Consider the following 24,621-nt stretch of genomic DNA (forward strand, 5'->3'; position numbering starts at 1 on the left):
TAGTTCCCCTTGCAAGCCGTGGTCTTGCTAATCCTCCTGCACGTCACTCTGAGCTACCTCCAAAGGTTCATTTTCTCCTACGCTCCCCCCTCCATTTGCTGGAAATAACAGGCTCCAAAGGGGACAGGGGGGCACAACCTTCCTTTCAATACTTGAGTTTCCCTCTACACAGTCCCTGGCTGAATACACACCATAGATTTTAAGCACATTATCCCCCCCCCCCCCAAATCCTGGGAACTGTTGCTTACCCCTCACAGAACTACATTTCCCACCATCCTTAAGACACTATGGTTCCCAGAATTCTTTGAGGGAAGGCAAGTGCTTTAAATGCATGGTGTCTGCGCAGCCCCTCTTTATTGTGCCCCTGGCACAAAACATTGAAAGCCATTGAGGCATTAAGCCCAGAGAAGGCTGCCCGTGGTATCTCTGCATGAATCACTGGTCTAGGCCTTCTGTCAATCAGCCACTGCCCAAGGCGGGGTAATATTGCCATGCCTTTACACTGAGGGCAACTGGATTGCTTCCACTGTGGAAATGCAGAATTACTAGCCTTCAGAAGAAGCTACCCATTTCATCTCTGAGTGAGTAACGGCCCTAAGCGATTTCCTTCCAAGCACACTCAGAACAGTGACTATCCAGGAAAAAGAGGGTAGATGTTCTGAGGTCCCGTCTCGATTATGCGTTTAAACAACCATGGCTTCCCCCAAAGGCCTGTAGTTTTTCTCAAGGGTGCCAAGATCCATCTTCCACCTTCACAGAGCTTTAATATTTAGAGAGGTTTAAAAGCCAATCCCTCTTCCCAAGGAACTCTGGGGAATAGGGCTCTCCTTACCTTGCCTTTGCAAACAACAATTCCTAAGATTTTTTTGGGGGAAAGCTCTGACTGTTTAAAGTGGCATGATAGTGATTTAAACATAAAGTGAAGATGGGACCTGGGTGTGGGCGGGTGTTTAATTCTTGCTCTTACAAACCTCTCATGTTTGGAAAATGCTGCTTCAGACAAGACACAGCGGCAAAGCGAGAGGAATGAGTGGCGTGCTGTTTGGTTACCTGTTTGGTTATCTGTGCTACCCACATCAAGACTGCAAGTTTCCACTTTCCAGGATGGGCTGCAACACTGAGTTGGAGGATGAGGGAAAAGCTGTGTGTTCCCCTTCCATAATTGAGGTGTCACAGGCTGCTGGAGCCTGAAGCCCACAGGGCTGAGGAATAGATTGGGCCAGTTCCAAGCGCTGAAACATTCAGCAGCCAGCTTGGGAAGACACCCTAGACCTGAGGTGGGAAATATTTTTCAAACTGAGGGCCGCATTCCCTTCTGTGCCACACTCTCGGGGCCGCATGCCAGTGGTGGGTGGGCCCAGAGGCAAAGGTGGGTGGAGCGAACCATGCAAATTTTACCTTTGTACAGTAGACTAGTTTCTACACACGCTCACACGGCCCTCTCTGTCTTCCCATCCAGGCAAGTACTGTCAAAGTTCAAGAAAGCATCCCAGCCAGGCAGAAAGAAGGATGTGAAACAGGACCAATGAGGGGTGTGGCCTGAGGAAGTGGGGTGTGCTGTGCGGACAGTCCTGAGGGCCAGGCATTTGGCCCCCACACCTGAGCTGCCCCACCCCTGCCAAAGACCAAGAGTCGGCAATGCAGGCTGTTGCCAATCCTGGCTCCTAGGCCCTGCTTCCAGTCAAACTCCTGGGTGGAGAAACATAGAAAGCTGCCTTAAGCCAAGCCAGACCACCGGCTCCATCTAAGCTCAGTAATGTCTGCACCTGTCCAGGGTTTCAAGGCAGGGGGTCTCTCCCAGTCCTACCTGGAGAGGCCATAACAGGCTGGCGTGGAGGAAGGGCGGAGGGCGTATTTCTGTGTGGCAAGAGAGGTAGGCCAAGGAAAACAACAACAGAGGCCCAGTTTTCACTGTACAGTGATGTTTCTATTAGGAAGGAGGACAAGTGGAGAAATGGGTGGTGGAGGCTCAGAAATGCCCCTTCCTCAGCCCCGGCAGCTGGCCACAACCAAAGGCAGGGAACCCAAGCTTGAGGATTTCAGGTCCAACTCAGTTTTTCTTTTCATTTGGCAGTGGAGATGGGGGGAGCCGTTTCCCTCCCAGAGTCCAAGGCTCCTGCCGGAACCTGCTTGGAGATAGCGCTGTTTCGCTGGGCGAACTCGGCATGCTTCTGCCGCAGTAGCTCCTGCTGCTTCTGGAAGCCGATGGACCTGGGGGTGGGGGAAGCACAAGCACTGCGGGTGAGAACCAACTAGGCTTCCTCCAGGCAAGCAAGCAAGCTCAGTGTTGCAGAGTGCTAAAACAGGCAAAGACACCTTTGTCAGCCCAAGGGGCACAATGACATTGCGGGAACCTTCCAAGGAGCCAGTGATGGTCAAAAGAGGGCAGAGCAATGGATGGGATTCTCACCCATGCACAGGAAGCGCCATTGCAGCCATGTAGAAATCAGTGGTACACACACAGAAAGAAGACACACACACACACACAGAGAGAGAGAGAGAGAGAGAGAGAGAGAGAGAGAGAGAGAGAGAGCGCTCTCCATCCAGGCAAGCAAGAAGCATCATCAGAGTTCAAGGGCACATTCCAGCCAGGCAAAAGCATTCAAGGAGGGTGAAAAGCAGGAACAATGAGAGACATGGCCTAGGGAGGAGGTGTGGCCTGGAGAGACTTCCGAGGGCCAGACAGAGGGGCCTGGAGGGCCACATTTGCAGCTTGGGCCTAAGATTCCCCACCCCTACAGTAAATCAAGAGCCTACTCAAAAGCACTGCAAACCTTAGTACTGTGTCCCACATAAGCACACGTTGCACTGCAATGAATTCTTATCCCAGTTTCAATGGTACCAACTTCTTAAGTGCAGCTTTATTATGTGCTTGGTAGGGACTTATAGTTTTGTTGCTTCTAGTTTAACTATTTATTTGTGCTTTTATATTGTATTTTTATCTTACGAATCACAAGATATTTTGATGAAGGGTGGTTTGTTTGTTTGTTTGTTTGTTTGTTTGTGTATCACATTTGTTAGTCATTTTAGCTTGCCCAAGCCAAACCAGAGTGGCTTACAACCGAACAAACCAATAGCCCCACATTAAAACCAAGGATGGGTGGGAAATACAGTATCTGGGTTTACAGTTAATGTTAATTTGTCTGCCTGCTAATTGTTCGCTCACCCAGCACTTTCCAGTGCATCTCCCCGTAACTATTGGAACTGAAAGAAGTTGGCATTTGTTGTTGTTTTTTGAAGCAGATTTGTTGCGCTAGGACGACAGAGCCCTTTAATCCGCTTTAAATTCCCAAACCTAAAGTTCTGATAAGCGCATGAATCCCTTGTGCAAAAGACAGACCATCTGGAGACATCCTAAGAGAGAATCCCAGGATACCTTGGGAGAAGAAGCCACTGTCCCTTCCAGGCTGTTTTACAGGAAGGATTCAACTGCGTGCTGGAAATTTAGGTTTGCACAATTAAAGGAGATTAAACAGCTCTGGTGCAACGAATCCACGTTAAAAACAACAGGCAGACCTTTTTGAAGTTAGGAAAACAATGGGGAAATGTACTAAGGAGTGTGGGATAAAGGACTGACTAGTGGAAAGACATGCAACCGCCACGCAAGAAAATCAGAATGGAATGACAATGAGTGCTTGTTATTATATAACCTCCCTGCAAAGAAATCAGAACAAATTAAAAATAAGGTACTGGGGGCAGAAATCCGCATCTCAAGGATCTCAGCTCTCAATTTATTTATTTACTTTAAAAAGGCAAGTTTCTAGTCCTCATAGCCGTGTGGGTTTCAGCTGTTCGGGGGTGGCAATTGCCCAGTAAAGTCACTTAAAAAAATAAGAAGGAAAAAGACTTTCAGTGGTCACACCATACATTTAAAGCACACTTATACCACTTTAATGGGCTTCCGCCAAAGGATCCTGGGAACTGTGGTTTGTTAATGGTGCAGTACAATTCTCAGCACCCTTCATGAAGAACAGTTCCCTGGATTCTCCATAACTGCTGAAATGGTATAATAGTGCTTTAAATGCACAATGTGGACAACTTTCAGGGTTCAGTGCTACCCAGAGCTTTGACTGTACTTAGCAAAACTTAAATATAAATTATGGAAATTAAGGAAAATACAGTCATGTTGTAGAAAGAATACAGTTCACACTGAGGGTCATTTATGTGGGGTTAAGAAAATGAGAATATATGTACCTAGCCCGTTCCTTGCTCTCATTATATATCTGGGTTATGACCCGGTCCTTCTCATCCATGAAGTTGTTGTGAACTTTCTCCAGCTTCCTGCAAAAAAGGAAGAGAAAAAAGGTGTTTGGGTAGAGGTTAGAAGTGGAACAGAAGCAGTAAAGCATCACTGGTTAGCGGTGGTAATGCATTTAACAGAAACTAAGCAAGCTGAACTGCAGCAGAATGGAAACAGCGCTGATTGCGAAGGACCCAGGGAGGGACAGAAATCATTGTGCCCCCTTATAGCCCTAGCTCAAGACAGAGGCATTCCCTGGGGTGGGAGTGCAGGGAGACGAGAGATGGTGTAAATATCCTGTTCCCTTGGAGGTGGGGGAAGCAGTCAGATATATTTTCTGCCCTGGTCCATGTCTTTTTTTTACAACTGGGGTGGGAGGGGTTGGGGAGACAGATGTGGAAGAGGATGAGATGAACTCTTTGGGTTCGGAATTCCAAGTGGACAATGAGGTCCATCTAGCTCAGTGTTGTCTACACTGAATGGCAGCAGATCTCCAAGGTTTCAGGCAGGGATCTCTCCCAACCCCACCTGGAGATGGCATCAGGGATTGACCCTGGCACCTTCTGCATGCTAAGCAGTTGCCCTGTCAACAAACAACAGCCACACCGCCGCCCCCAATGTTCCCTGCATTCTGTGTTTCAGTTGCACACAAATGCTGTTGGTGCTGGATGTTTCCTTCCATTTGGCAGACTGCCTTTCCCTCTCCCTGAATGTCTGACAACATTATATTCACAGCATGTCAAAGAGACAGCTACTGCTTATTCCACTAGCGCCTCACCTCCTGAAACAACGGCAGGGGTGTCACGCTTCTGATAAATACAAGTCCTATTGATGCGCAGGGAAGAAGAGCTAATGAAGGACTCAACCCACCCACCCTTTTTCCATCTTCCCAAATTTCCATAAGAAAATGTATTGCCACTTAATAGCCTTTTTGTGTGTTTACCTGGGCTCCGCAAAACTGGGGTTGTGTGTGTGTGTAAAGCAGGGAGGGTGGCAGAATTTGCTATGAGCAAACTGAACTGACCCACAGTCTGCTTGTCCGCTCTTTGCAAGCCAACCTTCCTTGCAGATTTCCCCTAATACTGTTTTGCTTTTAGCATTTTTCTAATATGACAACATTTGTTCCCACACAATTTATGGCTCGTCCAGACCACCCCCTCCCCACTTTCCACCAGGGAAAACCTGCTATTTATCACAGAACTGGAGCAAACAGCAATTGGGTTTTCTGCAAGTGGGCATTTGCTCCAATTCAGTGGTACAGAGCGGGTTATCCCAGGCAAAAAGCTCTCAGACCCGTGCTTCCTAGGCATGGGACAAACACAAGTGTGGACACCATCATCAAATTTGTCCTCAACTGTCTGCTAACTTGGTATTGCAGAAATGTGTATTTATTTTAACATCACCGGTTGAAGTGTTGACGTGATTATGTTAGCCATTAACCACCATTAACATTCATTGTTTTATCGTTAACCTTTCTCTCGCCTTTTGCCCCTGTGGCTTAGCCAAATGCACAGAGAAAGTGCAGCCACTGTCTTACATCTTAATGCGAATTCATGACATCTGTTGATGCAACCCAAAATGGGCTTTGTGTGTATTTTGTGAGAGTTCAAGGGCAAGTCTGATGCACGTATTTTTTTCTAACAACGTCATAGTAATGGGTTAATTTTCCTATCATCTTGTTTATACTTATTAATCCATGCAAAAGGACAATTTGCAGTTTTTGTTCTTTTTGCCCCTGGGCAAAGTGCGTGGGGGGGGGTTTGAGGGGGAATTATCAGCACTCCCTGAGAGTTATGCCTTGGCCCTTGACCAATATGAACTGGGCTTTTGGGGGGGTGGTGAGTCACTCATTTGCTTGGCAATATACGTGAAAATGCTAGCTGGCTGACAAGAAAAGAAATGGCAAAGAGCTGTAACTCCAGTGAGTGGCTGGGTGTGGGGAAGAGATCCATCACCGCCTCATCCTCCTCACTTGAACAGACAGTAACCCTGCAGCAAGATGCACACTTCAATGAGCGATCATCGGCTCATTGAGTTTTCAGTCAGCTCTGAAATCGTCATAAAAAAGTTGAACAGCAACACTATTTCCGAAAAGCTGAAGGACCGGATCAGGAACAGTTAAAAATAGCGAAGCGAGAACTGAAACGAAACGGTACGGGTGACGAGTCCGTCGAATTGGATTAGATCCCGAGTGTAGAGTGTTTAGCTTCTTGAGCAGGCAGACGGCATTGCCCGTCCCAGAATCCTTTGCAAACGCCGCCTTTCGTTCTTAGCCAGCAAAATAAAGTGAAAGGAATGTTTGTGGACTGACTGACAAGTGCATCCCTCAGTTCCCAAGTCTTTATCTGTGGGGAGATTGCTCAAAGGTTCTGGAAGCGGGATTAAAAAGCAGGCTGGCAACCGCCTGAGGAAAATGCCTGCCGAAATCTATCCATGGGTGGCCTCCACTGGGCATTTTTTGGTGGGGCAGGGTTGTGTCTTAAGCTCCACCAGTTTCGAGAACTGAAGGTGCCCTCCCTTGACAACCTGGGAAGAAGCAGGAAGTGGCAAAGCCGAGGCTCCCTCGCCCAGCACTGTTCATACTGGGTGCATATCTCCTCCTCTACCACCAGCAGCCCAAACATGTTAACTGCTCTGCATAAAGATCCTCTGAGCGTCGCACAATACTGCTGCATGAATGAAAAGTGAGTGGGTGCATTATTTTATGAATGAAGAAGAACGTAAGAAGAGCCCTTACGGATCAGGGCAAAGGCCCATCTAGTCTAGCTGCCTGTTCTCACAGTGGCCAATCAGATGCTTCTGGCATGTGGCGGCTCTCCAAGATGGGGTCTCCCCCAGCCCTACCCGGAGATGGAACCAGGGGCCTTCTACATGTAAATCAGATGCTCTGCCCCCCACACCCTGAACCACAGCCCTTCCACAAACTCGGGAAAATGAGAAGCACAAAAGGAGAGGCAGTTGATGGCAAGACGCCCTGTAAAAGCGGGAGAGGGGCATTCTGTCCCCTGTTGCTCTTCTCCCCACATGCGTGTGGAATTTGATTCACCCATGTGCCCTGCCCCCCCTTTTCAGGCCCCTTTAAATGCCCCTCCCCGTTCAAGCATAAGCAGGCATGTTTAATTGCATTAGGCTTGATTAAAGGCTGCTCACGATTAATCTCTCCCTGGTCATGGCCGGCTAATTAGGCAATGGATTAGAATTAGAATTGGCTGGCTGGCTGGCAGCCGGGGTTGGCAGGCTGCATTGCTGGGAGGGGGGTGGCGAAGCAAGCCAGGGAAAAAAGAAAGGGAAAGAACCAGCCCGGCACCAGCAACTGCACAAGGGTCCGCCGTACCGCCAAGTTAGGCCAAAAGGACGCAAAGGCAGTTGTCTCCAGAACCTTGAGGGCTTGCATCCCTTTCTGGGTTCAAAAGGAGGGACTTCCCCTACATGAAATATGTGTGAACCAACACCAGTTTCTGCTAAAGAGCCCATGGCCTACAAGTGTCTGATGTGGGCTCCTTCTATCTGCCATGCATGTTGCAATTACCCACGAAGCTCCCTTATAAAAGGACGTACAGGCAACTCCCCTATTTACCTGCATTCAAGGCACAAGCGACCTCACGCATCGCTGTGAAGCCGGAAGTGGCATGCAAAGGGTCAAAAACGGCCTCAATATAGTACAGAAACAGCAAAAATTGCACACAAACAGCATCTAAGAATCCCACGAACCTTTGCAAGTGCAATCCCAGGAGCCCTTGCACCTACCTGTGGAGCCTCTGGAGAGCTGGAGTTTGAGCAAGGAGGTTTGGAGGGAGCGGTTTTGGTGAAGTTTGGTGGGGTTTGTTTTTTAAAAGGTTTTTCAAGGGCTTCCAGAGGTTTAGAGCATGGGTAGGCAAACTAAGGCTGGACTTGGCCTAATCGCTTTCTAAATCTGACCCACGGACGGTCCGGGAATCAGCATGTTTTTACATGAGTAGAATGTGTCCTTTTATTTAAAATGCATCTCTGGGTTATTTGTGGGGCATAGGAATTCATTCATTTCCCCACCCCCCAAAAATATAATCCGGTCCCCCACAAGGTCTGAGGGACAGTGGAATGACCCCCTGCTGAAAAAGTTTGCTGACCCCTGGTTTAGAGGGTGTTCACAGGCTTTTCTCAATGGTGTTCCCAATACAGTATACACATTTTCACTTAAATGTGCACGTATCCCCCCCACAGAAACAGGAAGTTGCCCGTACTTTTTCATGCAGCACGTAGTTAAACTCGCTTGCATAGGAGACAGAGAAGGCCACCAACCTAGATGGCTTTAAAAGTGGATTACAGTGGTACCTCGGGTTACATACGCTTCAGGTTACAGACTCCGCTAACCCAGAAATAGTACCTCGGGTTAAGAACTTTGCTTCAGGATGAGAATAGAAATCGTGCTCCGGCAGCGCGGCGGCAGCGGGAAGCCCCATTAGCTAAAGTGGTGCTTCAGGTTAAGAACAGTTTCAGGTTAAGAACGGACCTCCGGAACGAATTAAGTACTTAACCCGAGGTACCACTGTAAATAAATTCATGGAGGAAGAGAGCTATGAAAGGCTACTAGCCACGATGGCTAAGCTCTGCCTCCACAGCTGGAGGCAGCCATGCTTCTGAATACCAGCCGCTGGAAGCCACAGGAGGGGAGAGGGCTCTTTTGCCCGAATCCTGCTTGCGGGTTCCCCACAGGCATCTGGTGAGAACAGGATGCAGGATGAGATGGGCCACTGACCTGCTCCAGCAGGCTCTTAGCTCATTATTGCCTCCACCAACTGGCAGTGGCCCTGCAGGGGTCCAGCAAGAGATTCTCTCCCAGCCCTATGCTGCTGGGGATGGAACCCGGGACCTTCTTCATGCAAAGCAACAATGGCTTCAGCTATGATGGGGCTGATGTCAGCATTTGGAGGGCATTGGGTTGGCAAAGGGAATTCATGGAGATAAGACAGCTGTGATCACTAAGTGGAACCTCCATGAGCAGGGGCAGTATACCTCTAAACAACAGCTGGGCTATGAAGAAACTAGGAAAGGGGAAATCTTGCTTTTGCGTCCTGATTGTGGGCTTTCCCTAAGCACCCAGGTTGGAAAGAGGTCGGTGGAATAGTTTGGCTTGATCTAGCAGGGCTCTTTCTGTGTTCTTATTCTCTCCATGTTGCATGTTGGGGGCTTAAGGCCGCCTGGAGAGTTCATGGCTGGGGCGAAATTTGAACCAAGGATTTCCTGATGTGTAGCTCAAGTGTCTTAGCTACTAAATGGGAAGGATCATCGCTCTGTGGCAGAGGGAGGGACACCTCCTGCCTGCAGAAGGTCTCAGGTTCACTCACCAGCCCCTCCGACGAAAAGGATTTCAAGCAGCAGGCGAAGAGAAAGGCCCATCTCTGCCCGAGACCCTGCCGGTCAGAGAAGGCAATACTAGGGAGGATGGGCAAATGGCCCAGCCTGGGAGAAGGCAGCTTATAATGTTCCAGTGTTCCTGCTTTGCATCCATAATCCCAAATGCTGCCTTGAGCTCCTTAGAGAAAAAGGTGGGATATAAATGCAAAATAAATAATGATCAGCAAAGCACTGCAGTGGGTTGGACTAGATGACCCTTGGGGTTCCCTTCAACTCTACAATTCTACGATTCACACACATCCCACCAAAGAAGGGAGAGGAGTTGGCTCCCAGTCTCAAGGAACAGGAGTGGCTTGCAAATCGCACAGCCTCCTCAGAGCTTTTGGGGCTGCCCGCTTTCCCACGCAGCTTGTCTTCATGATGGTAAAGCAGGGTGGTGTGGGCAGGATACCTTTGGAGGCAGTCCAGGGGTGAGGAGGCAGCAGGGCGTGCTGCCAAAGAGGATTCCCAATGCCCTACTTAGATCTTTGCCCCTGCATTGGCTCAGCAAACTATGCGGAAGAAACAAACGCGGCTAAATCTGTGTGATGCATTGTCAAGCTTCACCAGGGCAGCAATGAGGAAGCTCTTATAGCCCGATGGCAGCCTTCCCTTCTGGGTAACCTTTGGGAGGGGGCGGGGAGAGGGGCAAAAGTGGGTGGAGCCAAGGATCCAAATTTTTACCTTAGTATGGTAGACTAGTTTCTACACTCACACTCACACACCCCTCTCTCTCCTTCCTCCAGGCCAGCAGAAGGCGTTATCAGAGTTCAAGGACACATCCCAGCCAGGCAAAAACACTCAAGGAGAGTGTGGAGCAGGGCTGGTGAGGGGCGTGGCCTGCTGAGAGTTCTGAGGGCCAGATACAGAGGCCTAGAGGGCCACTTTCAATCCCCTGAGTTTCCCCACCCCAGAACTTTAAATCTGGAGCCTTCTCATCTGGTTTGGGGTGGTGGGCAGGGACGTGGGGAAAGGAAGCAGCCCCATACCTGAATCCTATGTAGTGGGCAGCTAAGCCGCCCACTATGACGAGCAAACAGTACCCAAAGATGTATCTGTTCTGGCGACGCTTCCTCTCGAACTCGGGGCCTGAGAATGACTCTGAAGGAGAGTGGTGGAACTGTTGCCAATACCGTACGTCCTCGTTGGGCTCTGATGCGCTCCTGCAGGGAAAAGCAGAAAGTCAGCACAGGGCTGGCACAGAGACTGCTGCATTCTGGTTGGCTGGCTGCTTACAGAACTGGGCAGGTGCAAGATTTTTTGGTGCCCTCTCCAGTTGGGGGGCGAGCAGGGGGCTGTAGAGCCTGAAGGAGGAAGTTCTGGCCTTCCAGATGGGGTTGGCCTCCATCTCCCATCAGCCCCCAGCCAGCATGGCCAATGGCAAGAGATGATGGGCAGCTGTAGCCCAAGTACACCTGGCAGCCCAAGCTTGAAGAGCCCTGGCTAGTGGTGCGATGTAATTGCTTAAGGCAGAGGACAAAGAAGGATGGCGATCAATGGCTACTAGCCTCTGAGTGCCATTTGCCAGGGATCACAAGCGAGGAGAGCATTCAGGTCCTGCTTGTGAGCTTCCCATGTGGTCAGCCCCTGCCAGAACAGGATGCTGAACCAGATGAGCCATGGCCTGACCCACCAGATGGGCGGGGTATGAACAATAAAATTATCATCCTCATGATTATTATGATTATTACTGCATACCCTCCAACCTTCCTTCGGATGCGTCTTTCTGTACCAAGCTCTCAAAGGAGCCGGCTGACTCGCACAAGAGTACAGCACCTCTGCAAGTGTCTGCTCATCCTCCTCCATGAGCTCAGCGCTGGAGGGAGAAAACAGGACATTCTGGGATTCAAACCAGAAGCTGGGACGGCTTCTGCAATTCCAGGATGTCCGGGGGAAATCGGGACACTTCAGGGTACGCTGGGAATCGCAAGTGTGATTATACATGGTGACACGCCCTGAGATCTGTGGATGAAGGGCAGTATAGAAATTTAATAAATGATAATAATAATATTGATTGGGACGCGGGTGGGGCTGTGGGTTAAACCACAGAGCCTAGGACTGGCCGATCAGAAGGTCGGTGGTTCGAATCCCCGCGACGGGGTGAGCTCCCGTTGCTCGGTCCCTGCTCCTGCCAACCTAGCAGTTCGAAAGCACATCAAAGTGCAAGTAGATAAATAGGTACCACTCCAGCGGGAAGGTAAACAGCGTTTCCATGCGCTGCTCTGGTTTGCCAGAAGCGGCTTAGTCATGCTGGCCACATGACCCGGAAGCTGTAAGCGAGATGAGTGCCGCAACCCCAGAGTCGGTCACGACTGGACCTAATGGTCAGGGGTCCCTTTACCTTTACCTTAATAATAATATTAAGTGGGGAGAGTTGCTTTTGTGCTCAGGTCCTCCTTATCAGGTTCCCATAACAGGCACAAGGAGGTGAGAACAAGATGACGGACTGGATCTTTTACCCTTATGCGTGGTAGTCAGGAGCCGTTGGCGTGAAGCTCGCAGGACAGGGAGCTTTGTTCCCAGAGGTGGGGGGCATCTCTTGTTCCGTACCTTTTCCCGAAGTTGCCCAAATCAAAAGGGTTCCTCCTGGCGCTACTGCTGGTGCTACTGCCATGGCTGCCTGGGGGAGGCCGAGCTTCTTGGGCTGCTTGTGTGCTGTCGTAGCGCCTCCGGCTGCTGGCCTTGCTGAGCACCCGGTAGGCCTCGTTGAGCTTCACAAACTGGCTGTGCAGCTCAGGGTTGCCTGGGTCGCTGTCAGGGTGCAGCTGTGGAGAGGAGAGGAGCTCAGCTGGTTAGAGCGCAGTGCTGATGACGCCAAGGTGGCAGGTTCGATGCCTTGATGGGACAGCGGCATATTCCTGCAACGCAGGGGGCTGGACTAGGTGAACCTCAGGGTCCCTTCCAACCCTATGAGAAAAGGCTGGCCTCATACGCACCCCTCCTGCACTCCCGAATTATTACTATTCGCATTTATAAAGGTAAAGGTACCCCTGCCCGACAGGGCCAGTCGTGACCGACTCTAGGGTTGTGCACTCATCTCGCTCAAGAGGCCGGGAGCCGGCGCTGTCCGAAGACACTTCCGGGTCACGTGGCCAGCGTGACGTAGTTGCATCTGGCAAGCCAGCACCAGCGCCGCACACGGAAACACCGTTTACCTTCCCGCTATAAAGCGGTCCCTATTTATCTACTTGCACTTAGGGCTGCTATCGAACTGCTAGGTTGGCAGGAGATGGGACCGAACAACGGGAGCTCACCCCGCCGCGGGGATTCGAACCACCGACCTTACGATCAGCAAGTCCTAGGCACTGAGGTTTTACCCACAGCACCACCCGCGTCCAACCTTTTTTACTCTCCAAGGAGCTCAAGGTGGCATACATGGTTCTCTCCGTCCTCATTTAATCCCCACATCAACCCTGCAAGGTAGGCCAAGTTGAGAGGCAGCGAGTGGCCCAAGGCCTCCCAGTGAGCTTCACTGGTGAGTGGGGATTTGAGCCCTGGTTTCCCAGGTTCTCTTCCCACACTCTAACCACTACACCACACCAGCTTGCACAAAGCTTATGCAAAGGTCAGACTGCATCCAGATTTTTATCTGAGCATTTGTTTTCCTTTTTTTACTACAGCGAGCATTCACCCTGCACTTATTTTATTTGATCAAGCAATTTATGTACCACTTAACTGAAACAATCTCTAAGCGGTTTACAGAGAATAAAAATTAAAACTATAAAATCAGACTTCAATTAAAATGCCTGCTGGGAGAAAAGAAAAGTATTCCATAGGCATTGGCAGTTCACCAGGGAGGCAGCTTGTCTGACCTTAACTGGAAAGGAGGCCCTTAAGATTCTTCCTGATTTGCAAGCGGGGCATTTGCAGGTCTTCCCCTTAACCAGTTGTCCAACCCACACTTTTCAGCACATTTCCCTATCACCTTCTTAACCACAATGGTGAATTTGTAGCCCTAGGGCAACGGAGCACTTTAATTCACCATTAATTGTTCAAACCTAAATTTCCCACTGAATCAGAGCAACTGCCAGTGGGGTTTTCTGCAGACCAATGTTTGTTCCTGAGCAAGGGGGCAGGTCTTCGCTGCCTGAGGAATATAACATCCACCTGGGAACATCAACCAAGCCTGTTCGCAGTCCCCTGTCAAACAGCTCATCTGCTTTGAAGATCAGGGGACTAGGCAGACTGGAACTAGCAAACCAGCTGGATTCGACTTGCCAGAACTGGCATTCTAAGTCTTGAGAGCATTTGGCACTTCTTCCTGTATGCACTTTCTTGCAAGCGTATCATTGCTTCAGAAGGACTAGAAACTTGCTGCTTTGAGTTTTTGTGACTGAAAATGGAGATCCTCAGAAACCGGCCTCCAACACTCCTGCAGAATGACAGCATAGGTACAGCTTCCCAGAACCACCTTAGCCTTCTTCTTAGCGGATGTTTTGGCTAACATTTAAACAGTCACTGCATTGCCCTCCCAACGCCCTCCCCGCCTCCTGCAGTCCTAGTCTCACCTGCTCTAGTCTCTTCTCTTTTTGGTACAGCACCTAACACACTGTTGGCTTTGAATAGGAGCATAAGAAGCTGCTTTTTCCTTAATCAGACCAGTGGGTTCATCTAACCAGTGGCCTCTCCGGACATCCTTTCTATTGTGCATTCATGGTTATTTGTGCTCATGGTGGTACCAGGGCATTAATTTGCACATGGCCCCACTTTCAATACCGCAAAAGTATCGGGCCTGCATTTCCAATCGGTGCACAACCCATAACTCCCCATGAAAACTTGCAGCTTTTTATATCACTGAATGATCTACGGCTGTTGTTTTTAATCCCGCTTTACTTCCACAATAGCACAAGAGTGCCTCCTCCAAACAACAAGAATGCGCTAACACTGGAGAAGCACAACAGAACAAATATTAAAGCAGAACGATGTCTGTATGGTCCAGTATAAATCCGCCACTAATGGACTATGCATATTGCAGAGTACACAATAAAATAGATGGCTGGTGGGGTCCAAAGACACTCCGGTCAGCCCAGGCTGGCACCCTCCTCTGTAAGCTCCTGCTGTTTGAACTTGGCTGCCAGGGAGGTGAGGCATTGGACTCAAAATCTCTAATTCCATCTGGCTAAGCTGTAGTTGTCTCCTAGCAGAGCTTTTGCAAAAAGCTGACTACCAGCAAAGGAGAGAAGGGCCTTGCTGGCTTGTTCCAAAAACAATATGTTGGGACAGAGACCCTGGCCTGAGGCTGCTGCTGCCTCTGCACTGGCCGCCCCTGTATTCCCACAAGACCATCCATCACAGAGCCGTGCGCGGTGGGTGGCAACAAAGAGACGTTCCGAGCCAACGTGCCGAGACCAGGAGCTCCTCTGCTTCCCAGACCGGAGGAGAGGCAGGCGAAAAGAGTTCAAGGCTGCAGCCTGATAAGTCTCTTGCTGAGGAAGCTCCCCGCTAAGGCTGCATTCCAGGCTGTCCTCACAAACTGTTAGCAAGGAAGGCATGGGGTGAAGCTGGATGGGAATTTGTACTCAAGGGTGTTCATGGGTGGGTGGGTGGGAGAAGGACAGTCCGATCCCATAGCCTGGTCCTGGTAAGAGCCAGGAAACCTTATATGTGCATCTGCACCAGTCCAAGAGGAAGGTCCTTGAGGACTTCCTGTGTAGCTCAGAGAATATCCCAGCTTTGTGGGCCCGATTGCTGTGTTTTTTCCTAGCCCATGGGCTGAATATGACCATGCAGGTATCTTTATCTAGGCCCCAGGACTCTTCCAGCCTCCATCTCACCTCATCATGCCCTGCTCTAAGCCCTCCTTGAGTGCCTTTTGCCATGGACGATGGAGAGATGGGAGTTTATTGGGTGTAGAATGAATTTGTTTGTTTGTTTGTTTGTTTGTTACATTATTACAGTTGTAATCTCATAATGCAGAAATCTCTGGTTTTCACATAGATGGAACATGGCCTACCGTACAAAGCTCTGTCCGCTTTCCCCTCTGGCCTTGCCCACTGCTGGCATGTGCCCCATCCCCCAGTAGGTGACCCATAAAGAAATGTGGCCATGAGGCTTAAAAAATCCCGCCACCTCTGGTCTGTAGTTGTTACCCACCCTGGGACTTATGTGAGGCGCAGGAGGACTTGGCCTCAAATATCTAGATGAAAGATGGCCACTTCCTTCCCTGCAGAACCTCTTGGGTTAGTGATCAGCGGGGGTGGTTCTTGGTAATTCCACTGCACTCTGAAACTCAGGGTGGGGGGCCATTCATGCGGAAGCCCCTAAGTTGTGGAACTCTCTCTCCACAGAGGTGGGTCGGACACCTTCGTCAGATAGCTTTTATAATATGCTGAAGACCCTTGTGAGAGAGATATTTTCATGACCCACCCTGTTCCTGTGACTGTCATTTGTTTTAAACTGTATTTAATACTGAATTTTTAAAAATTGGGACCTTGTGGTGAAGGGCAGGTAAGAAACCAAAATAATGAGCATCTTTAATAATGCTATCTTTCTGTGGGTTGTATCCAACTAAGTTCTTTTCAGAAGTCGGTGAACCTAAGTGAGTCATGTCTATTAACTTCAGTGGGTCTACTATGAGTAGGACTTGCATTGGATACAACCCTTTTTTCCTTTCTAACTATAAATGCACAAACACAACAGCACTCTCTCTTTCTCCCTCTCATACACAGATACACACTTGCCCATCTTCAGCCTCACTTTTTAAGGAGCTCGTAAAGGTAAAGGTACCCCTGCCCGTACGGGCCAGTCTTGACAGACTCTAGGGTTGTGCGCCCATCTCACTCAAGAGGCCAGGGGCCAGCGCTGTCCGGAGACACTTCCGGGTCACGTGGCCAGCGTGACAAGCTGCATCTGGCGAGCCAGTGCAGCACACGGAACGCCGTTTACCTTCCCGCCAGTAAGCGGTCCCTATTTATCTACTTGCACCGGGGGGTGCTTTCGAACTGCTAGGTTGGCAGGCGCTGGGACCGAGCAGCGGGAGCGCACCCCGCCGCGGGGATTCGAACCGCCGACCTTTCGATTGGCAAGTCGTAGGCACTGAGGCTTTTACCCACAGCGCCACCCGCGTCCCTTAAGGAGCTCAAGGCAGTATAAATGGTTCACTCTCCCATTTTTATCGTCACAAGAACTCTCTGAGGTAGGCTAGTCTGAGAGTGCAAAGGGCTGAGGGGAGATATATATTTTTTTGAACCAGTACCTCTTCAGTCTTAGACTTGCCACTCTAACCACTACACCACCCGGCCTCTCCTAATGTCCTTTCCCTGCTAAATGAGGGCACAGTACGAGCACCTAAAAGGCCCCCGGGGAACAAAAGTGGGGTGCAGAGCACCAAGGAAAAACCACCAGGGCGAAGTTGCCGGCAAGAGAATCTCACACTCGCCGCGCCATTCAGCTTGTCATCTTGACACGCTCCTCTGATTTAGCGTCGAACACAAGCAATTAAAACAGCCCTGCAGTTAAAACCATGGAGGCAAGAAGGGGGTGGGTGGGATTTTGGCTGGTGGAGAAAGAAATGAGGGGAATTTAGAATGGGGCACTTGTTCTCCCTGGAGGTAATCCTTCGGGTGAAATGAGTTCCCACAGACAACTCAAATGCGGGCTTGGCGGCGGGTGGGAAGGGGGAGAGGGGCCTGGAAATAACAGGGACCTCTCTCCTCATCCGACTGCAAATCGTGTCAAGTTTGTAGAAAACAAAGCGGCCTTCCTCCTCTTCCTCCTTCCAAGAGCTGGTTGAAGTATTTCAGTGCTCCCATTCAATTCTTAAATGCCTGCTAACTACCATGAAGCCACACGACAAATCTCTCTTTTGCTGTCTCCGCCACAAAATCTTAAACTTTCAGGTTGGTTCAGGCTGCTTCCTGGCAACCAGTTAATTGACCAGTTCATCCTAATTTGTTTGAACAAAGTTTGAAAGGAGGTCAGAGACCATTCTGGCTTGATTTCATGGAGGTTGAATTGCATTGTTGTGTCAAGCAATTGTTATTCCCCGCTACACACACAGATACCTTGCCGTGAATTTACCTCTCACTTTCCTTATCATAAATAACAGGCTTTGGGGGGGGGGTGAGAGAGGTTTGCTGCACAAGAGCACCAAACTCACTTTAATTGTGCAACCTGAATTTGAACACAGCACCTCTAGACGTCTTTTTTTAAAATTGCGCATTCATGATGTTTTGGGATCACGGTGATACTGAGGCACTTATACGTGACCCTGTCTGCTGCTTCATTCCCCACTGGTGCAAGTCTTATAACTTCCTGCCAAACTCTTGTTAATGATTCGCACCAGGAGCGTTCAGAGGGTTCTGTGTCTTTCTTGCACTACAGAGCAGGAGTGCCCCTCCAGACACAATAAGGGTGGTAACATTGAACGAGCATCACAAAATAACTAATAAATCAGAACAATGTATTGGCGTTCCGCATGAATCTGCCACTGATGCACTATTATTGAACCAATAAATATACTTAGGGGGGACAGGGACCCAGCAGTCTGGAGGAGGCCCCTTGTAGCATTTTCTCAAAGGACAATAATTCCTAATTAAGTAATTCAGCTCCTGCAAAGCATATTCCTTTACTGTTCTTTTTTTTAAAAAAAAAATCTGTTTATTTCATCAACGCTTGGTGGCTGCGAAAAGCCTCTCGCTCACTTTGGTTCCAAAACACATGGCACTCGCCCTCGTCAGCTGAAGGCAAATACAGCCTCCCGGGACTGTAATATGTTTCATGACCACAGAAGAGCAAACATCCCTTATTGCCTCTCCCCCGTCTTCCGGCCCCCCACCCCCGGCTGGCTCCCCGCAGTGCAAAGCTGGCATCACTCAGCGGAGGCCAGAGCAGTGGACAACAAAGATGTTCTGGAGCGATAAGGGGGTTGTGTCAGTTGGAGGCTGTGTGCAATTTTCCCTTTACATGGGGAAGTGGGGGTGGGAGGAAGCCCAGCACAACATCCTGCTCCTTTCAGGCCCTTTAGCCAGTATTAGGGGCAGGGCAAATCTGTCAACTTCAGTTTCTCCTTTTTCCCATTCTTAAATCCAGTTCTCCGCATGTACGTGTCAGCATGCAAACTTATGGAAATTCATCAAGATTTTAGTGCGACATTTTCTTCTAACACACAACGCAACTTTGCCTAATACGCACATTTTTGCAAGCAATTTAATGTGGGGCTTTTTGTACATTATTTCCAGCAACAAATGCATTTTACGCATTCCTTACCATAGCATGTTTGTGGACATCACTTTTGGCTGCAGAAATGTATTGCAAAATTCAGAGAAGTAGGGCTCTCGGCGGATGGCTGTGTTTTGGTTCGTGAATTGTTTTGGGAACTGTGAACTTGGTAGGTTCGTCTGGACTGTGAAATGAACCAATTTTCTCCCCCTCCCCGCCCCTGTTCCCTAGCCATGATGCCCGGCAGTTAAATAGATGTTCAGAATGTTAAAGAGTTACGGATAGCCTGCCGGTCCCTCACCCAGCCCCGCCGTCAATCCTCCCCAGCTAAAAAGGAAGCGCAAAGCTCAATGTCCTTGCAAAAGAAAAACGCTTGCTATGCTGGGCAAACCAATAAATCCTCCCTAATGGTTAATTAAGAGATTTGACGCAGGAAAACAAGCGAGCTGGAGGGGGAGGCAATTGTTTTAAAGCAGCAGGTCAAATGCACACAGGCAGACCTTCTTCTCCACTGGTTTAAAATACCAGGGTAGGAAGAGAGGGACAGAGGGCGATGTGGGGGGGGGGGGAGCAGGGGCAGGAATGTGCCAAGCAAAGGAAGATTCCCAGCTGTGACCTGCCTTTTCTGGAAGAGCCTGGCTGGGACAAGGTTGTGGGTTCCCAAAATGTGTCCCCACTCCCAGCGCCTCCAGCCTTTTGAACCCCTGTGCAAGCCCTTCCTCTGCCAAGCCACCATTGGGCAGCTGCTTTGGGTTAAGGTCCCTCCAAACTGGTATTGTGTGGGTAGGTGCGTTCTGCAACACGCCACTGTAACAGTGCATTAGTAGTGGGTTGATAGAGGGCTGCCTGCAGATCATTCTGCTTTATGAGTAGTTCATAGAATCCAGTGGCGTAGCGTGGGGGGTGCAGGGGGGGCCGGCCGCACCGGGCGCAAGATCTGGGGTTAGGGCAAATCCACAGGTTAGGGGGCGCAAATCCACGGGTTAGGGGGCGCAAATTACTTGCCTTGCCCCGGGTGCTGACAACCCACGCTACGCCACTGATAGAATCCTAGAGTTGGAAGGGATCCCAAGGGGCATCCAGTCCAATCACTGCAACGCAGGAATTGCAGGTAAAAAATCCCTGACAGATGGCCAACCAATTTCTCTTCAAAAACCTCTTATGAAGGAGAGCCCACCACCTTCCCACATAGTCCATTCCACTGCTGAACAGCTCTTACCGTAAGAAAGTGATTCCTATGTTTAGTCAGAATCTCCTTTCTCATAATATGAATCCAGTGGGTTGGGTGGTACCTTCTGGAGCAGCAGAAAACAAGCTTGCTCCGCCTTCCATAGGACAGCCCTTTAGATGGTTGAAGATGGCTCTCATATCAAGCATTCTGCAATGCTTGATAATAATAATATTTTATTATTATTTATTGTGGGAAGATGAATGTGCATTAATTAAATGCACGCATGTTGCAAGTTACAAGTAGTAGTAATAATAATAGTAACAACAACAATAATAATAATAAATGTGTGCAAAAATACATTAGGGAACATTTGCAACAATATGCGTATTAGGGAACATTGCATAGTGAGGGGAGAAATGTGTACATTAGAAGAGATGCATACTGAAACACTGGTGAATTTTCATGAGGATTAAAAAACAAATGTATGTATATTTGCAAACAGATGTGGAAATGTGAAAAACTGAAATTAAGAGTGGAAAAATAAGAAACTGAAAGTGAGCGGCTTGTTGATCCCTCCCTGCAACCAAGGATGGCTGATTTTGTCCTCGTGTGCACTTGGGACGCTCCTCTTTGGCCCCAGGCACAGGTCTCCTCTCTATTTACCTTGAAAGGGGTAGCTTTCGGGAATGGCGCTAGACAGCAAACACTGGCCACTGGGCTGCTGCTTACAGGAAGAACTGCATGAAGTGAGGTGGGGGAGAGGGGATGTGCGTACAGCAGGGCTGACTTTACCTCCTTCAGCCAAAGGGGGTGGTGAGCTACCAACTAGGCCTGGTGGGGGGGGGTTGTTCTCTTCTGATGCCCAGGCATTGCCAAATCCCTCCTGCCCAGTTAAGAGCTTCGGTCTTGAGAAACCCTCCTTCGTTTCCACTGCAACCCAAGCCAACCAAACATTGCCATTTCTACCTCAGTGGTCCGCTAGCGAACTTGAAGGTATGCAAGACCCATCTCTCCGCTCGACCTCTGGCAGACAGATTACGATAACACTCTGCAAGGCTGGGGTGGTGGAGGAGACATTTATATTGCATAGATGGGGCAGAGGACGGGGAGGGGGAAGATGTTAACCAATCGCAGGCAGGCGGATTCCAAAGCCTTAGAGGCATCTTGCCCCTTTGCACCGAGCCAGCTCCAAAACTTTTGCAAGAGTGCCTGGAACGCCCCCCAATTGTACAACGTTTGGTCTGCCTTGATCCTTTCCCCCAGTATGATCTCCCCTCTCTCCTGCAGGCCTGGCTCACTCTCCTCTAGCAAGAGAGGGCTGCATGAGGGTGGAAGGGAGAAGGTAGGAGTGGAGCTGGCGAAAGGGACAGAACGTGCCCCTAGAGGACCACCTCATGTTAAAAATCTACTTGGGTGGAGGGATGAGGCAAGGCACAGAGGAAAGAAAAGAAAGGGAAAGAGCCCCAGTTAAAGATTGATGGGAAATGCTACTAGCTACGTGGGGCCTTTTGACATCGCCACTGCTGCTCTCACTCCAGCCCGTTTTAATCACCGCCCGGGTTAGAGAAACAAGCAAACGTGCTCCACATTGGCCCAGACCTAGAGGCCCTTCCGCCCGGCCAAAAGAGATAAAAAGATTCCCAATGCTAAGATTCCTGGGCAGCTCTCCAAGGCAGTGGAGGCCAGAGGCGGGTGAAGGAGGGAGCCAGCCAAAGCGGCCACAACTGGGAGCGACGGTTTCGCCACGGAACAAGGGCAGGGGTTTCCCCAGAAGGGATTCTGGAAGAGGGAGATTGTACAGTGGAGCAGCAGGGGGACTTTCACGTGCATGGCTTAAATCGGGCCTTGCATTTGACAACTTGCCTCTGGTAGCCACGGGCGACCGGAAATCCCAGGCAGGCGAGTGACTGAGCTGACGGAGAAGGGATGGATCTGTTCCATCAGTGGAGGGAGGTTTGCTTGTTATGCATTTACAGGAGGGAAAAACTGATCATGAAGTGGCACAGTCCACTTCTGCCATCTCAGGTCTCTGCTGCCTTATGCTACGTGTGTAAAATCAGAATGCAGGAAGATATGTTAAGTTATTTGTCCAACGTGTTCAGTATTGTTTCCTCTGCATGGCAGCAGCTCTTAAAGAGTCTTACACAGAGCAGGCTCCTTTCTGTCACCTGCCATCTCAAGGGTGGGGAACCGTTTTCAATTGGGGGGCCGCACTCCCTTCTGGACAGCTGTCTGAGGGCCACATGCCAGAGGCAAAAGTGAGTGGACAATCAAAGGTATATTCTACCTTTGTACTGTAAGCTACTTTCCACACACACGCTATATTTTTTTAAATGCATTTGTACATGATATACCACCCTCTGCACAAGTCACAGGGCAGTTTATAACTGAAGCATGCAGATAAAAATCTGAAAGAATAATGCGACCCTTTAAAAACACAAACAACAACAAATCAAGGAAAGCCAGTTAATCTGTCCTCCACTGAGACAAGCAAGAGGCATGATCAGAGTTCAAGTTACTCATTCCAGCCAGGGAAAATCACTCAGGGTGCAAAGCAGGGCCAGCGAAGGATTGCGGCCAGCAGAGGGTTCCAAGGGCCATACAAAGAGGCCCAAAGGGCCGCATTCATCCAGGCAAAAACGTTAGTCACAATCAGTGGTGTTTCCACTGAGCTGCAGTTCAGTTTCTGTCAAATGCTCACTGTCTGTAGCTATGTAACTCTTTAAGTAACATATATTCATTTCAATGTGAAGGAAGCATCAAAACAATGTAAAAAAAACAATAACAATAGTGCAGTGTTTGTGGACTTAGAAGCAACAATGATGTGGAAAAAGGCCAATCAAATTCATTTGACTGGTTTTCATTCCCAACCACAAATAAACATGCAAACCCCTGCAATTCCCACTTCCTTTTCCATTGGAACTCTCTGGTATTATTATTTATTACTATCTGGTATTACTATTTATTTGTTGCGTTTATACCCCAACTTTTTCTCCAAGGGGCTCAAGGTAGGGTAAATGTTTCTCTTCCTCCTCCTCCTCCTCCCCCTTGAATCCCCACAGCAAACCTGTGAGGTGGGTTAGGCTGAGAGGTAGTGACAGGTCCAAGTTCACCCAGTGAGCTTCAGGGCCGAGTGGGGATTTGAACCCTGGTCTCCCAGGTCTTAGTCCATCCCTGTTTGAGGATTTAATGCCTGTTTTTATGAAATGCAGTATGGGGACAAACGGGGACAAAATGTGCAAGAGGAGGACTGACCACAGGCCACGGGCTCGGCCAACAAATAAAGCAGTTTTCCCTCCACCCCAACTTACACCTGAATAAATTGCCTCCACTTCTGATTTGTCACACCCTCCACCCCAATCATCCGGACGGGAGTTGGGTTGAATGTTCTCTTCCTCACTGGTGCAAGGGCTTGGTCTCAAAATAGCTCCTCACTCTCCCATCCCTGATGCAGCTACTAACTGGGGACATTGAGCCCAACCAGAAGCAAAGGCCAAACAGTCGCTCTCCCCACCCCCCCACCCCTGCCGAGAGGTTCAAGAACCACTTGGAAGCGATCAGTTAAATAGCTGGGATGGGGAGGGAACAGATGCAAAGCTGCTTTCTGAGCGGTGGGGGGGAAAGGATGGCGGCAGGTCTGGAAGATGTCACTTTTTGCAGGGGCAGAGGGACAAAGAACAGCTGTGCGCAGATGGCGAGAGAGGCTATAAAACACTTGGCACAGGGCTACCTCTGCTGAAAGTGATATAGTGGGTTGTTGTTGTTTTGTAATGGCTAAAGAATAAAAACAAAACGGGACACACAGCAAGAGCTGCTACTGCACAGCTGGGAATCCCACCCCACACAAATTCCACGCAGAGGGAGCCCAGATTTGCAGCTCTGAAATTCTAGCAGTCAGAAGCACAAGTGACCTGCTTGCACAATGTAATCCATTTTGCAACTGCCGGGGGCCCCTCCAGACTGCTGGGGTTTGGATGGTGGGCATACTCTGCAACATGGCACTGATGCAATAACAGCGGTGGGCTTAGATCGGACTGTCCAAACATCGTTCCATTGTGTTAGTGGATCGGTGATACTTTCTCAACTTTACAGAGTTCTTGTGGCATTCTTACTCTATAGTACAACGAAAGCAGGGCAGAAACTAATAAACCCCGGAATATTTGTGACATAAAAAGTTATAGGATTTCAGAAAGAAGCCACGGGATATTCATTGGTTAGAAATGAAGCTGTCTGCCCCGAGATATTTGCAAGAACAGTGCTGAAAGCAGAATTGTGTATAACCACCCTGGTACCATTGTGAGAACTAATAACGCACAATAAAAGGGACATCTACTGTAACTCACTATAATAATCTCAATAATAAAAAAGGGACATCTGAAGGGGCCTTGGATGTTTTCAAATTTCCTAGTGTTTGGGGCTGGAAGGCAAAGGACGGGAGATCTGGCCCATAGCAGTGAAAGATGGGAGAATTATGTGGTTTACAGAATCTTATTTCCAGTCCCACTTTTGCCCCTCTAGAAAGCCCTGGAAAAAGGCATGACTTCCAAACAACATCCTTTGCAGTCATAGAGCCTAGAAACTATTTTCTTTCTTTTTCTTTAAAACCAAGGCTGAGATTTTCAGGATTCCGCACAATTAAATCCAACGTTTGCATACTGTGCGACTGTGCACATTTGAA

General features: G+C 49.2%; 1 protein-coding gene across 3 annotated transcripts in view; it reads right to left on the reverse strand.

The window, feature by feature from the left end:
• Window positions 1-1,905: 1,905 nt before the first annotated feature.
• DNAJC4 (DnaJ heat shock protein family (Hsp40) member C4) overlaps window positions 1,906-24,621 on the reverse strand; it is a 40,287-nt gene continuing 17,571 nt past the window's right edge. For 2 of the 3 annotated variants that reach the window (XM_028710190.2, XM_028710189.2), the window contains exons 4-7: window positions 12,164-12,378; window positions 10,603-10,776; window positions 4,195-4,281; window positions 1,906-2,211 (exon numbers count right to left, since the gene is read on the reverse strand). In XM_028710190.2, coding sequence (XP_028566023.2) covers window positions 2,064-2,211; window positions 4,195-4,281; window positions 10,603-10,776; window positions 12,164-12,378 — 624 coding nt within the window. In that variant the 3' untranslated portion in view covers window positions 1,906-2,063. The remainder of the gene's footprint in view (window positions 2,212-4,194; window positions 4,282-10,602; window positions 10,777-12,163; window positions 12,379-24,621) is intronic. The other variant, XM_028710191.2, reaches the window with a different exon arrangement.

The sequence above is a fragment of the Podarcis muralis genome, chromosome 16 (genome assembly GCF_964188315.1).
Source record: "Podarcis muralis chromosome 16, rPodMur119.hap1.1, whole genome shotgun sequence".
Classification (NCBI taxonomy): domain Eukaryota; kingdom Metazoa; phylum Chordata; class Lepidosauria; order Squamata; family Lacertidae; genus Podarcis; species Podarcis muralis.